The sequence below is a fragment of the Typopeltis vanoorti genome, chromosome 25, assembly GCF_054136105.1.
Source record: "Typopeltis vanoorti isolate ZY-2024b chromosome 25, IOZ_Tvanoo_1.0, whole genome shotgun sequence".
Classification (NCBI taxonomy): Eukaryota; Metazoa; Arthropoda; class Arachnida; order Uropygi; family Thelyphonidae; genus Typopeltis; species Typopeltis vanoorti.
Genome location: NC_143573.1, coordinates 33,468,342 through 33,484,663, shown reverse-complemented (window position 1 = coordinate 33,484,663; position 16,322 = coordinate 33,468,342). Strand labels below are relative to the sequence as shown.

Sequence of the window (16,322 nt, the reverse complement as noted above, 5' to 3'; positions counted from 1 at the left end):
TCTGATTTGCTTTGCATTCATCATTTCTATTCACTTAATCTCTCTTCTTTCATGCTTCTCCACTCATTCCTGAGACATTCCACCTTCTCTTTTCTTCTATCCACTCTTGCTTGCCATTCATCCTCCTAACTAAAACAATCTCCAAAAACTTCAAAATGATTCAAACTTTCTATGCTCCCAGCTGTTATTTTTTCATCTACATTCTGCTCATTATTCTCACCCTCTATCACACTACTCATCTCTCTCTCTGAATTGGTATTCTCCTGCCTCTGACACAATGCTGTCAAGGTCTGTTATAATCTCCAACTCATAAAGCTCTTCTCATTTCTTACATTTCCTCATATATGCACTCCTCAATCTCTCACTTTCCACATATCCAACTGCTGGGATGCATACATGCCACAAGAACTGCACACCACAAAATCCCATAATATGCTATGCAAAATGTAATCCTTAAATGGGGGAGGACTTGGTGACAAGCCATTGGTAAACTGAGCTGAGGCTGCCACCATCATTCAAATAGTGCACGAAAAAACAAGTACTAAGAAATACTACAACTATATTAAAAGTTTTATGTTTCTAAGTACAATTACCCCAACTGCAAATTATCTTATGTTGTGTAATTTATGGTAGAAAACTCTTCTTTGATATCTCTGAACACGTCTGACTCTGACTTCGCTCTCTCAGTAAGAATAAACCAGCAATAAAACACAATATAAAGAACGAAAAAACTACAACACTACTGAAGGATACTTGTATTAACTGAAAAAATGTAGCACAATTTGCAATGATTAAAAACACTTTTTTTTCTGGCATACTTCAAATCTACCATTACATTCTCTCAGAACTCTAGCAACCTCACCTATTAACTGTTAAATGTCAACTATTAAATGTAGTAACAGAATTTCTACCAAAAGTAATGCTTACTGTGATTAGAAACAGCAACATCAATAACATGAATTATTCCCATGACAGCTAAAAGATTTTCCTTGCTGAGTCCAGTATCATCATAATCAATACTTTCTTCATCGATTTTATCTATGACTAAAATAATTCCTGATATGAGACACTTCTTTAATATTAAAAGACCATTATGTTCTGAAAATGAATCCTGGGTATTTTCTGAAAACATGAATAAATTTATATTTATATTCACGTGGAAAAGGATTTGTTTTGTTATTTTCAAAGCTAAGGAAAAAATATTTTATGCAGAAATTTATGTTCCATGTGTAAGCTCTTTCATTTTAATATGAGCTGACTTCACTCAACATGTCCCTTACTATATCTGCTATACTTGAAAAGCATGGATTACTGCCTTTCATTATAGAAATTTTGCTATAATGAAAGGATCAAAATGATCATTCAAACAGTGAATCTTTCTTTAAAATACTAAAGTAAAAATACTTACCTCCTAATAGGAAAAGGGAAAATTAATTTCACTAAATTAAAAGTCAACTTCATTTAGTAAATTTTTTTTATGACAATCCCACAAACTGGTTGATCAACTGGATAATGCACCTGTTCTCTAACAAACAGAGTATGGATTTGAATTCTACTATGGACATTAATGTTTGCAAATTGTCGTTAGGTGGTAGATGCACTTCATCACCCAATGTACAACAACTATTATGCTTACTGGAACCTCAAATGGCTTGAAAAAAGTTCCATGTTTTGTCTCTGGAGCAGTGTTTCGCAAAGTGTGATATGCATATCTGCTGGGGGTACATGAAAGTTCATCAGAGAGTACTTGGCAATTTTTGGCTATGCATAATTAATGCATGAAATCATTATTAAGAAAAAAAAAGAATTATTTTAAACGTATATATTTCTCAATAAGTTATAGAATATGTATGAATTCTCCTACTCAAATTTTGATAACTGCTTCATTTGAATAGTTTGCAAATTCGCGGGCGATCACTCATGAATCTTCGTTCAAGTTCGTATACGAATGTACATTGCAAGCCTGCAATAACGCGAAGAGTGTAGGATAGCGATTGATAAAAAAGTAATTATGTGATTCAGTTTTGTTCTATTAAAAATAAAAGTATACTTTTTGTTTACATGTACATCTAAATTCAAATAAAATAGACATTTGCAACGAAATATACTTTTTTATTTTATTTATTTATCATTATTATTTTGATAAGGGAGGACTCGGTAATAATTGAAAATTTAGGAATGGGTACACGGATATCTGAAGTTTGAGAAACATTGCTCTAGAGCATGGATTCTGGATTATGAATCCTTAACCCATCCATGGTTTATAACCATTCATCGATAGGATTCATATAATTTTTTTTTTTTTAATTAAACATCTAGCAAAAATGAAACCTTTAACACATTAAAATACCATGATGGACTAAGGATCAGCTAAGCTAGAATCCTTGATCTGGAGATGAAACATGGAACATTTATTTTTCAAGATACTTCAAGTTTCCAATAAACAGATTCATAGTTTCACAATGGATGATAATCTTCAAGACATTCTCAATCCACAGCCTGTAGGTTGGAGAAAAGAAACACCATCTTTTCTCATGCCTAAACTAAATGTAGTATACATGGCTAAACACGCTGTAGCTGGAAACATAAAAATCCAAATTTGTTCCACCTTTTATATATACAATAAACCCTCGATTTAACGGACTTCAGATATGGACAAAATTTCTAGCCCACATGTCACTTGTTAAAATTAACACTGTTAATTTTAAATGCTTTTTAACCGAGATTTGCTTATAATTAACAGGTTATTTTTTGTTATTAATTTCCTGTCATTTTAAACCAATTTTGGCAAATAGGCCATCATATGTTGGAAAAACACTGTAGTAATTTAGCCAACATAAATGAGTCGCTGCTATAAAACATGTTCGGTGAATGATTAGGATATGATCACACCAATCGCACAGTAATTGGTTCTTTTGTCGCATGGTGTGACTTTCTGCAGCAGTTTTATTACACACATTTTCGTAATTTTAGGGAGTTAATTATAAAAAAAAAAAAAACAGAAGAATTAAAAAGTTAAAAAAAACTTGATAGTTTTTTCAAAGCAAGATTACCTAAACCAAGTACCTCAACATCGAACATTAACTTCACATTAATTTATCTAAAAGTGTGAAAATTGTGTTAAAAATTGTGTGTAAAACAATATTTTTGTTATTACAGTGCGTGCTAATATTGATAAAATGGCAGTATAATGTTACAGATATTTTTATTTTAAAAAATTCTCGATTTAATGGACTTTCGATTTAACAGACACCCCCTTAGTCCGTTAATTCGAGGGTTTACTGTACATCCCTTTTTTATGCACAAGGACAGATTTTTCATATTTTAACACTGCACATAACAGAATTCTAAGACTCCATAATGTCCCATCTGATGCAAAATCACAACATTACAAGGAAAAGTAAAGGAAGAGAATTTCTTATATATACTAAAAAAAGAAAAAAAAAAAGAAGCCTATAATACAGATACTTAAGAATGGGAATAGAGAAGGAACTCATTGAATTATTTTTAGAGTGCATATAGTATCCTTTCAGGAAACTGGAAGGCTATTTCAAAAAAATAATAACATTAATATTATTTTTTCAAAGAATAAAGGCAGAGAAAATTAAAAATTAGGTATACATATATGAGTTCTAAAGCTGGTTTGTGTATTACAGACAGAAAACTCATGCAATGTTCATATGAGACTGGTTAATCATGTGAAGTATCTTTAGTTGAATAGCAATTATAAAGTTTCCTTACATTCTTGAAAGGGAAGATTTGAATCCAGGTCTATCAAGCCAAGGACGCTTGTTCTAAGTATGCTATGAAGGTGCTTGGAAGAGATGGACCATGTATCAATCATCATTATATTCTGGTCAATGCCAGCCTGGTTGGCTAACTGGTTACTGACTGCTATCCAATTAATCACATGGCCAACTAGACTGTACTGTAAATTTAAATCCTACCATGCGCATGGGTGTTTGTAATCTCCAGGTGACAGATATTCGGCAACTGCTGTGAGAACACCACACTACTAATCAGAGATGGAAATAGCTAAAAGATTATCCCCATATTTAGCGTTGATTACTACAGCTACCTGTTCTTTTCCCTGATCTAGTATCTGTAAGTCCTGTTTTTCATATTTTTTTCATTAACATCTACCAAGAAATATTCCCCATATTTTCTGTAAAAAATTTGGTTTGAATAACAGCAATAAAAAGACAAAACTTACAAAAAATAGGCAGGCATATTGGTTTTGTTTGTTTCTTTGTTTGTTTTGCAATTTAATAGTGCGAGGCAATCTATGTTCATGCTGCACCAAATTATGTGTAATAAATAATTAGCTTATATAGTCTTTTTGTTCTTTGCTAACAATATCTCTCTTTTCTTTATCTGATTTGGTTACAATATTCTTCATTATCATAATTATCATCCAGACATCTCCATTGATGATATAGTAACAGAAATAGAAGTAGCAGGTAACAGTATTTTTTGACAGGATAGGAAGGGAAAACACAGTGGTGGAGTACTGCTTATGATAAGTGATGACTTATGTCCACTCAGAGTGGAGGATTTGGAGGGCAATGGCACTAATGGTTTTGAAATCATATGGTGTGAGGTAGAGGTGAGTAAGACAATATATTTAGTGGGGTGTTGCTACAAGCCAGAGAGAGATGGCATAGAGGGTGAGGAGCAGGAGATGTTTAGGCGGTTGAGCTTGGAAAGTGCAAGAAGAATGATTGTTATGGGATATTTTAACTACAGCAGTATGAAACTGCTTGTAGTAATAAGGGAATAGAATTTCTAGAATTCTTGAGGGACAAATGTCTTAATGCAACATGTAGTAGAATGAACACAAGGTTCAAGAGTTTTGGATTTGGTCATAGTATAGATGAGCTGATTTTAACTCAGATGACATCTCTGTCCCCAGATGGAGAGAGTGACCATGTGGTTTTGACTAGGGAGATGAATACACATGCAGGAGTATCAAAGAAAAATGAATGTATGTGGAATTATAAGGCAGGTGATTATAATAGTCTTAGATATCAACTTGGGGCAGTTCTATAGAGGGAGGAATTGGAAGGGAAAGATATCATTAGTGCTTGAGAAATTGTGAAGGAATATTTATTAGCAGCAATAGTAAGCTATACACCACAAGTGAAGAAGAGGACACAATTTGGTGTAAAGTGGATGACAAACAATAGGAAGTGTTTGTTTGTCATCCACTTCCTATTGTTTGTCATCCACTTTACAAACAATAGGAAGTGGTTTCTTTTGCAATGTTAGGTGGTTGAATCGTGAAATGCATTGATAGAGTGGTGAGAGCTCAAACAGTACTATAGGCAAAAAAGAGGTTATGGAAGGGATATAAGGAGATGGGTGGAGAGCAGATTCATGAAGAATATAAGATGGTAAAGAAGGAAAAAGGGGAATATGAGAAGTGATTGGCCCCAAGAGCCAAAGAAAATCCTAAGGAATTTTTTCGGTATGTGGCCAGTAGGAGGAGAAATGATTGTGGAAAAATGACGTTGTTGGATAAAAATGGATATAGAGTGACTGATGCAAAGGACATAGTGGAGTTCTTCAACAAAAACTTTATTAGTGTATTTCATCTTTGAGAAGGTTTTAATACTAGAGGGATAGGGCAGGTTCAAGATTTAGAAGTGGAAGAGTAGATTGTGTTTCAAATACTGAATACTCTAGATGTCAATAAAGCAGTCGGACTGTATGTTATTTTGCCACGGGTTTTGAGAGAATGTGCTAAAGAACTGAAAGCTCCATTGTCCTTGCTTTTCAATGAAAGTCTGGCCAAATGAAAGATTCCCAAGGAGTGGAAGGAGGGTAGGATAGTGCCATTGCATAAGGATGGCAGCAGACTGGAAGTGTCAAATTATAGACCAGTTTGTGTTTCATCAGTAGTTGTTAAGATCTCAGAGAAAATAGTGAGGGACCATATACAGCATTGGGCAGATGAGCGTCATGTTATTTTTGAGAGGCAACATGGATTTGTTAAGAGATGCTCTTACTTTAGTAATAGGTTGCCTTTTATAATAAAGTGACAAGAGCAGTTAATTAAGGAAAGGCATATTCTGCTATTTTTTTGGATTTTACAAAGGCATTTGATAAGGCACATGATAAGCTAATATTTAAGTTGCAGCACATGGGCTTAGATGTCAGGTTAATGAACTGGATTCAGAATTGGCTATCTGATAGGTATCAGAGAGTTTCAGTAAGGAAATACCGTGAGTAGACATTACTTACTATTATAATAATGGAATCAACTGATGCAAAATATTCTTTATTTATAGAATTTTTGCCTGAGTATCACAAGCATCATCAGTACAAGTACAAAGGCTAATTAAACAATAACTGCCATATTCACAAAGTGCCACCTAAGTAGCTACGGTTAACTTTCCTAAATTTATCTCAAAAAAAAAAAAAAGTATATATATATATATATATATGTATACATTTACGAATTAGGAAAGATTTGCTGATTTATAGAGTACTATCTCCCACAAGGGGGGAAAGACGTAGACCATCGGATCTGTTTAGGTTAGGGGAGTGAAGTAACGTTTTGCATGTTTCTTTGTAAAGCCATTCCATTAGGAACCGACCTTAGTGAATGATTTTTGTCTTGTTCCACTGAACTCTATGTTTAGTATTGATGGCATGCTCTGCAAGTCCAGACTGTTCAGGCTCAAAGTACTGGATATACGACTTGTGTTCTTCTAACTGGATCAAAGCAGATCTTCCTGTTTGTCCGAAATTGATGATGCCTGTGATACTCAGGCTAAAATTCTACGAATAAAGAATATTTTATGCGAGTTAATTTCGTTATTATAATAGTAAGTAAGTTATCAGAGTTGTGGATGGGGTAGTAATATCAAGTAGGCAGAAGGTTATGCGTATTAAAAGTGAAGTCTCACAGGGATCAGTACAGGGACCTGAATTGTTTAACCTTTATATCAATGACATTGTCAATGGATTGCAGGAGGATATTCAGTTATTTTCAGATGATGTGAAGCTGGGAAAGGTTATTAGTAATAGTGCAGATGTGGTAGCCCTGCAAGAGGGATTTGAATAAAATGGGCAAATGAATGGGGTATATCAGTTTAATGTAGCTGAATGTAAAGTCTTGAAGTTTGGGAGACGTCGATGGGAGGCTGCATACTCTGTTGGAGGAACTGTACTGAAGGAAGCAGGGGAGGCAATTGATCTGGGAGTCCCACAGGGCTTAGTACAGGTCCCCAAGATTTGAAGGGGATAAGTTAACTGTGGAAAGGTACAGAGGCAGATAACAAAAATGGTTTCTTTGTTATCTGCAATAACAATGTTAGTTATGAAGATAGGCTGAGAGAATGTGGACTGCAGAGTTTGGTAGAAAGGAGAGGTGATATGATTGAGACTTCTGAACTACTGAGAGGTAGTTACAGGGGTGACACTGGTGAGTTCTTAGTGGGACAGGGGGAAGGAGGGAGGATAAGGAGCCATCCATGGAATTTACAAAAAGGAAGCTGTGAGCAAGAGGGTGTGAAGTGGTTTCTTTGCATGTTGGGTGGTTGAACCGTGAAATGCATTGATAGAGTGGTGAGAGCCCAAACAGTTCAGTGAATTCAAGTAGTGGTGTGAGATGGGCCTCCAATGATGAATCTTTTGACACCATGGAGGCCTGAATCATAATAATAATATCTCTGATTAAACTCCTTCACTGAAAATGTAGTGAAAGAGTAGTGACTCAGTGAAATAATAATTCTGGTAACCATTTCACTGAGTCACTACTCTTCAAGCACAAAAAATATAGTACCCACATCTTTGCATACTTTAACTTCTAGGAGTAACCCTTTGTTTTTTTCCCAATTGTCATGTATAAAAAAGTTTCTTTGACATCTATCCTATAAAACTCTCTTTATACATTTGTATCATACAATGCTTTTCTAAATATCAACTAAATTCTCTGACACAAGTTTCAACCCTTAAGGGAGCATTCACCACATGATCATCCATCTCTTGATGATCTATTTCCTCTTCTCCAAGAAACTAAACCTAGGTAACTAAATCTGGTTATGGTAAGGCATGTGCAGTTGTACCAAGGTATTTTAAGGAAATCCTTTACATAAACTTTGTCATGATAATGCTCCTACTCCTTTCTAAGGTTGACACAATCACCTACCTTGTAGTTCCACATATATCCTGTTCTTAAATAAAAATTTCAAGAAGAAGATATATATGTGAAACTAGGGGTGCAATCCTAGCTCACCTCCTCGTGGTGCACCCTGGATAATGCTAAATGAGCTAGAGCGACCTTGGCAGCCAGTCTATCCATGGATCTCCTGGCTACTAACTACATGCAGCAATCAGAAGTGAATGGTTTGAAGAACCAACTGACTAGAAATCTCGGACCCCAAATCCAAATCTGTCATCTTAACATTGAAGGAATTAGCAAATCAGAATGAAAATACCTTTCAAAATTCCTTCTTGACCAAAATATAGACATTGTACTCCTCTAGGAAACACATGCTGCTACTGAAGAAGACATGTACAAAAGAGGGAGAATATATGGCTACCAGCTTGTAGGAGCAACTTACCACTATGCATATGGCATAGCAACATATGCCCACAACAACATTGAGCAGATCAAATTTGTTACTGCATCAAGTGATGATGATGTCAGCTTGATCGTGACAAAGTTGGGCGAACTGACGCTTGCTAATGTCTAAAAGCCACCAAATGTCCAATGGCCTCAACAAGTCCTCCCTCTTTTGAGCCACCCAACTATATATGCGGGAGACTTCAATAGCCACCATGAGTTATGGAAGTATGCTCAGAATGATGAATGCAGCATAGCCCTCGCCCACTGGACTGAGACTTCCAATATCTACTTGGTCTTTGACACTAAAGAACGTGGCACCTTCAGATCAGCAGCATGGAGAAGAGATTATAATCCTGACCTCTGCTTCGTCACCTCTAATAACATGAATGAACCTCTACTTGCTCAAAGAAGAGTTCTCGGTGACTTCCCTCACAGGCAACACCGACCGGTCCTCCTTGAAGTGGGCATAAAAATACCTCTTGTCTGATCAATTCCCCCACCCGAGATGGAACCTTCGAAGAGCCGATTGGGAAAAATATGCCACTGACCTTGACAAGTGTGTTTGTTTCATACCTCCTGTACCCAATAACTACAATTGATTTGTAGGAGCTGTCATCTCTACAGCTAAAAAAACATATCCCTAGGGGCAACAGAAAGGAGTATATCCCTGGATGGAACGAACAAAGCAAACAGCTCTATGAGAAATTTATGGAGAGTAGTGATCTGGAAATCGCAGAAGATCTCCTCCACGACTTGGACACAGCAAGACAACAATGCTAGATCAAAACAGTGGAGGGACTGGATCTCAGGCACTCCAGCAGGAAGGCCTGGAGTGTATTACGCAAGCTAAGAGGCGCTACAACGATGACTACCAAAAACACAGATGTCACACCAAACCAAGTTGCTAACCGCATTACTAGAATCTCGAGATGCCAACGTGATAAAAAACCATACCATTAAAGTTAAAAGAGAAGCCAGAGACCTGAAGGCAAAACTACAAGATGAATCAGAAGATGCAAGACCCTTCAGCTATGAGGAAATCAACAACGCACTAGCTGATAGAAATATGGGAAAGGCCCCGGAGTTTGATGGAGTTCACCCGGAATTTCTTATGCATGCTGGCAAAAATACCAAAAAATGGCTCGCCCGTTTCTTCTCGGAAATAATGAACACCGGTGTGTTGCCAAAGGAATTTAAGAGAGCTAAGATCATAGCCCTTCCCAAACCCAGAAAATCAACTGACAACCCACAAAACTATCGTCCAATCACACTACTAAGCTGCACATATAAATTACTGGAGAGACTACTGTACAACCGCATAAGCAACACCATCCTTGAACACGTTCCGATAGAACAGGCAGGCTTTAGGCCCAATCGCAGCTGTTGTGACCAGGTTCTGGTGCTGACATCATACATTGAAGCGGGCTTTCAACAAAATTTTAAAACTTCTGTAGTTTTCCTTGATTTAACTGCTGTCTGGAAAGAGGGCATGCTGTATAAACTAATGAAATTACTACTGTGCCGAAGAACAATACAGCTTATTAATAATATGCTCGGCAATAGATATTTCCGTGTTATCCTTGGAGAAAATATCAGTAATCAAAAGAAACTCAACAACGGCCTACCACAAGGCTCAGTACTGGCCCCTCTCTTATTTAACCTATACATAGCTGACCTCCCAGATACAGCATCTAGAAAATTCTGCTATGTGGATGATATAGCGTTAGTCACCAGAAATAGAGAACTAAGACGGATGGAGGAAACTCTCACAAATGACCTTGCTGCTATGCATAACCACTTTAAAAAATGGAGACTGCAACCAAGCCAAAGTAAAACTGAAGTGTCAACATTCCATCTCAGCAATAAACTGGCACATGAGGAGCTGAACATCCGATTTGGAAACTCAGTTCTACACCATAACAAATATCCTACATACCTAGGAGCTATACTTGATCACACCTTATCATATAAGAAACATGCTGAAAACACAGCTGGAAAAATTAGAACCAGAAACAACATCATCGGAATTATGTGGCACTTCTTGGGGTGCAGCAGCAACCACATTAAGAACATCCGAACTTGGATTGGATTTTCGGTATCAGAGTACTGCACTCCTGTTTGGCTCAACAGCTGCCCATACCTAACTAATTGACCGCCAGCTTAACACTACAATGTGACTTATCACTAGAACAAAAACAACTCCTATTTACTGGCTCCCAATGCTGAGTAACATAACACCACCAAACCTACAAAGACATGATGCTCTACTATGTGAATATGATAAAATACTCAGAAACACTGAATTGCCTATACACAATGACATACTAGAGCTACAGCTCAACAGACTGAAATCAAGAAAGCCCCCTCTCTGTGAAGCTAAACACCTGAGAACGGCCAACTACAACACCAAAGAACAATGGAAGCAAACGTGGAGCATAAATACCAATGCTCAACTCCAAACTTGGTTTGATAGGCATCATCTCAACATCCCGGATATGGAACTGAGCCGAAAGACTTGGACAACGTGAAAACAGGATTCGCACCGGACATGGAAGATGTGCAAGCTCTCTCTACAAGTGGGGAAAAATTCTCTCTGGAATGTGATTATGGGCACCCAAATCAATCAATCCAACACATCTCTACTGAGTGCAGTCTTCATGCATACACAGGTCAAAGAAATGACTTCCTGGAGACAACACCATCTGTTATAGGACTGGATCTGAAAACTTGATATTAACCTATAAGTGTTTTGTTTGTTGAAAGTATAAGTGTCTTTGTTTTATTCTAATTGTAATTAGAATAAAATTAATAAATAATAAAAAAAGAAATAATAAAATATGCGAAAACTACAAATTTCATCATCATGTTCAATTATCTCCCAGTGCATAACTAGTCCTTCCAAATAAAGCAAAGGGACTAGGCTGGTTATGAATAAATTACCACCAGATGCAATCAACAACACAGAACTTTCAAACACTGTAATAGCAATATTCTCTCAGAACAGAAAACAATGTTTAAAAAAAATAAGGTTTTAACTTCATCATCATTCCTAGGTATATTCTTAAAGTTGATTTTCTAAGTAGTGTTGAAAAGCTCGTCAATTTCTGCATAGAATGCCACAAATGATATCAGACTCCAGGCCAAAGGTGTTCTCTTTTCATCTCTTCCACCAAAGTGTAACATTGCCAACTCAAAAGAAGGCATTCAAATTCAAGAAAGAACAATGATATCATCAATTGGATTAATAATAATGACACGATTAATCTGATTGCAAATGTAGTACCATACACCAGAGGTGACACTGTGGACTGCAATCAGTTATCCAAGTTTTTTATGAATGCCTCTCTCAGGAAAACACATAGCTGATATAATTCTATTTTTACTTACTGCAAGATTTATTAATTTCTTTATATTAGAAGGATAATAATAATGGTGTGTAGACTATGTTTCCCAATTGTTGTATAGATATCTTCCTTCGAAATTTTGGCAATGGATCTCTGATAATCATGTTTATGTCATTAGATAGTCTTAAATTACATAACCTTGCCTTCTTTTTTTTTAAATTCCTTTTCTCTATATCATGGTGCATGAACCATGAAAAGATTAAAAATCTTCATTGTAATTCTTATTTCAAAATTTTTTCAATGATAAGTTAAAAATTAGAAACATTCTCTTTATCCATATCTACTATAAATGTTATTCCAATTCATGTTTCTTTGATTCTTTCCCACTGAAAACATTATGAATTTGCCTAAATCCATAATTTGAATTCTGATAAATCTTAATTTTGTGTCACCACTAATAAATTTATCAATTTCTTATATAACATGGGAGATCACTAAAAGCATGCTGAAAGTTTATTTTTCACTTGGTTAGGCTATAATAAATTTAGTTTAATCCTTTATCCAAATGTGCAAACAAAGTTTGCACCTGAAAATATCTTCAGGACTGAGGTAAGGCAGTACAACACTGGGCAACTTGGAGCAAAGGTGGACCAAGCTAACAGCAGTAGATGACCTCTCCATTGCTACTGCCTTGGTATCTCCACTTCTGGGCTTGGCTCCCACTGACGAGATCTCAATAAAGATCTAAATCGGACTGGGTAGTGGCCCTTCCCTTAATGCATAACATTATACATATCTGCAAGGAGATGTGTTTTGCATTATGGGAGATACTGAGATATATCTGCAAGGAGATGTGTTTTGCATTATGGGAGATACTGAGATAGGCGTGATGTTAGCTTGGTCCACCTTTGCTCCGAGTTGCCTGGTGTTGTATTCCCTTACCTCAGTCCTGCAGATATTTTCAGGTGCAAACTTTGTTTGCTCACACTTGGATAAAGGATTAAACTAAATTCACTAAAAGCACCCTATAGTACCTATACCACATCTACAGAATATCAGAGTCATGGATGGGACATGTGGTTAAGGAAAAGCCTGTTAACCTCCCAACCGGCCGGTGTGGATGAAATATTCAACACTCCCTAGCTTTTTTCATGGATCAAAACTTCGTCGGCATTCTACCTTTTATCATGCCATTACCTTCCTCCGCCGTTAATCTCGTTACGGCTATTCTATAGCATTAGTGGATTAACTGTTGCTGAGTGACTTTGTGTCCCCTCCCCCTGTCTTTACGTCTATTGTGTTGCTTAGAATTTCATTTACTGTCCTAAGTTATTTGACCTTTCTTGCCACTAAAATGATTTATTGTGTCTCTTCCCAAAAATTGAAACCAATTTCACATATGCGAAAAAAAAATCAATCCTGAAATGCCCACTGATCAGCTTTTGCAATGAATCTATTTAGTGATAGTGAATTTGGTGTATTTTATTCTACAAATCAGTGCACTGGAAGAGATGCACTGATTGTTCTTTCACTTTACGTATAATAATTGAATAATTTTTTTTCGAATTTTCAAATGTTTGCTTTGAAAATATTATGTCAAATATTTATATTTTTAAATAATATTTATTGAAATAAATATGTCCTTTTTCTTTCGTTTCTAGTGAAATAGCATTATATGGATCATCACATTTCAGATTTAGAAACGATTTTTTGTTATTCATAAAGACAAAATAAAAAAAAATGTTAAAATGCTAAATTGCCTTACTCGGTTTCCGATTGTGTCTTTTTTGGTATCAAAAATTTATATCCAATGATATTTTAGCAGTGATTCTTCGCCTTCGTCATTTATTTATTTATTTATTTGTATTATGCATATTACGATAATATCTAGTGCATAACCTCGTAGATATGTTGAAAATATAATGTGAAAAATATCATATACGGAATGATTCAACATTTTTGCTCATTTTGAAGATTTTCTTATGCTTCCCCCCTCCTTATCCTCTCCTGGAACTGAATTGCATAACTACTCTAAATTTCTGTACAGGTTTGAAAGCTTTTCTAGACATCATTCAAAATCAATTACTTAATTTTACCATTTTGACAAAAGATATACGGCAATCAGATTGTATCGTGAAGCTTCTAAATCTGTTCTATTTATTTGCAATCTAAAACCAGCTGTTCTACTGCCTGCTGAAATTATGTGAAATTTTAGAAATAATATGCTATATTTTCACCATGCAAAATTGTTTATATGCATACCACACAAAAGAAAGTTCAGTAGTATTATTTGTATTTGTTTTTCTTTTAAAAAAATCTAAATATTACTTCTTCTGCTGCTGGAAGCTATTTCTGAAATAATCTACGTCTTCTGAATACTTGGTAATATCCTCTTAGCTGGAGAAAAAGTTGAAGGCTTATTACTCTCAGTGCTATTGAGAAGAAAGGGGAGAACACTAAAGTGCCCCAGGCTGTAGTGCAGAATATGTCAAGAATGTCTTGTTTCCTTTTCGATTGTTGATTACCTATATTCTAACAGAAATACTGATATTTCGTTTACATGCTTATACATTATTTATGCCAAAATAATTGCTTAATTTATAATGATCAGTTTCACTTTTATTATCAAAAATTAGAAATTAAATCATACAATTATCTTGAAAAAGAGGATTTGAATTATTTTCAAAGAAAAGGTGCATATGCATTTCATAATCTTCTTTTTTTGGGGGGGGGGGATATAGACCTAAGCAATCTGCAGATATTTCAGATAATTTATTTCATAAATCGTTCGCAAGACAGCTGTTACAAACGTAAATCACTTGGGGAACATACCCATTCATTTTAGTGTAAAATAGTAGCAAAGGTTCAGTTACTTTAGATATCTAATCTAGAAGAAAATGTTATGTCTGCTGAGATTAGAATCATACGTGAATAATTTTTCTGACATGATTTCTCTATTCATTATAATGTAACCAATTTCCAGATTTTTTTCCCTCCTGCAGACTTCATGTTATATGCAGTGATTTCTTCTTTGAACTATAAGAAAAAAAGGTGCATGTGCATGCAGCAATGCTTTCGCAATTTCTATTCTGTATTCTAGATATGTTATGGTAGACAAACATTTTTTCTTGTACAGGAGGAAACTGTTCCAAATAACAAAATCCAAACACTTCAAAATTCAAATAACATGTCCAAACACTTTTTTGTAATATTTTTTATGCTGTTTCCTCATTACAGAGTAGAATGATAGCTGCTGCTCGCACCTGTCGACTCAATCCATAGTGTCGTTGTATGCACACACAGCAATGGGTTTTGCTTTCTTCAAACCATGCTTCTCCACGGATTCCGCTGATGGATTGTGCAGGGAAGATAGCAGAAAAACATCTTTTTTGTCTTTCCAACGTAGTGCAAAGACTTTCCCTCGCTGATAAGTTCGGATTTCCCCCTTCGATAGCTTTCCTGAAGCCAGATCTGGAGGCATATCTCGCCTTTTTGCATTTACAGTACCATAACTATCTGTAAGATGCTGTAAAAGCAAATCAGCGAGTTCAGGACACATATATAGTAATTATCCATTATAATGCAGTAACCTTTCCCCAGTAAAGGGTCTAGTAACTGCATTACTGCACGCATCGACAAGGGGAGATCCGAATATTTATCGTGCTCGATTACAGTTTGCTTTCCCGTATAAGGTTTGAAATCCCAAAGATATCCACTTTCCGATTCGCAAAGCATAAAAAATTTTACTCCATACTTCGCTTTCTTTTTGGGAATATACTGCTTACATTTCAGTCCACCTTTGAATGGCATAAGGCTTTCATCAATACTCAAGTCTCTCAGGAATGTAGAGTGATCTACATTTTTGACGGATTTTCATCAGAAAATCATAAATTTTGTTGAGGACTGGGCAAGGATGTGTTGCCTGATCGTATTCTTCATTATTCTGAAAATGCAAATACATGATGAGACTGAATTGTTTTTCAGTCATAACATCACGAAGCATTGGCATGTTCAGAATCCAGTCTGTAGACCAATACATTTCGAGAGCGGGCTTTCGAAATGTATTTCGAAACTTCGGGTTTTTCACTTTCTTTATTCTGATATTGCATTTGAAGGATGACAGTGATTTTAAATATTAATTTCACCTATATCCGAATATCACATAATTTCCTGATTTATAATAATCAGGAAATATGTATATTGTCTGATTTATAATTTGCTAATTTATAATAATCACCACATAGTTTCAGTATCAAAAAATTAAAGTTATGTGGAACAATTACTAGAGAAAAATAACGAATTAAATAAAACTGTACCTATGTTTCATAACAGTTTTCGGTTGCGTGATAGTAATGCAACGGGGGGGGGGGGGGTTAAACTATCAGAGGCGAAATAAAGTTCAA

General features: G+C 35.7%; 1 protein-coding gene across 1 annotated transcript in view; it reads right to left on the bottom strand.

Moving 5' to 3' along the window:
* Window positions 1-16,322, bottom strand: part of LOC150092642 (uncharacterized) — a 344,763-nt gene that overhangs the window by 177,170 nt on the left and 151,271 nt on the right. The window contains exon 8 of the mRNA XM_090414597.1: window positions 928-1,122. Within this exon, the coding sequence (XP_090270723.1) occupies window positions 928-1,122 (195 nt within the window). The remainder of the gene's footprint in view (window positions 1-927; window positions 1,123-16,322) is intronic.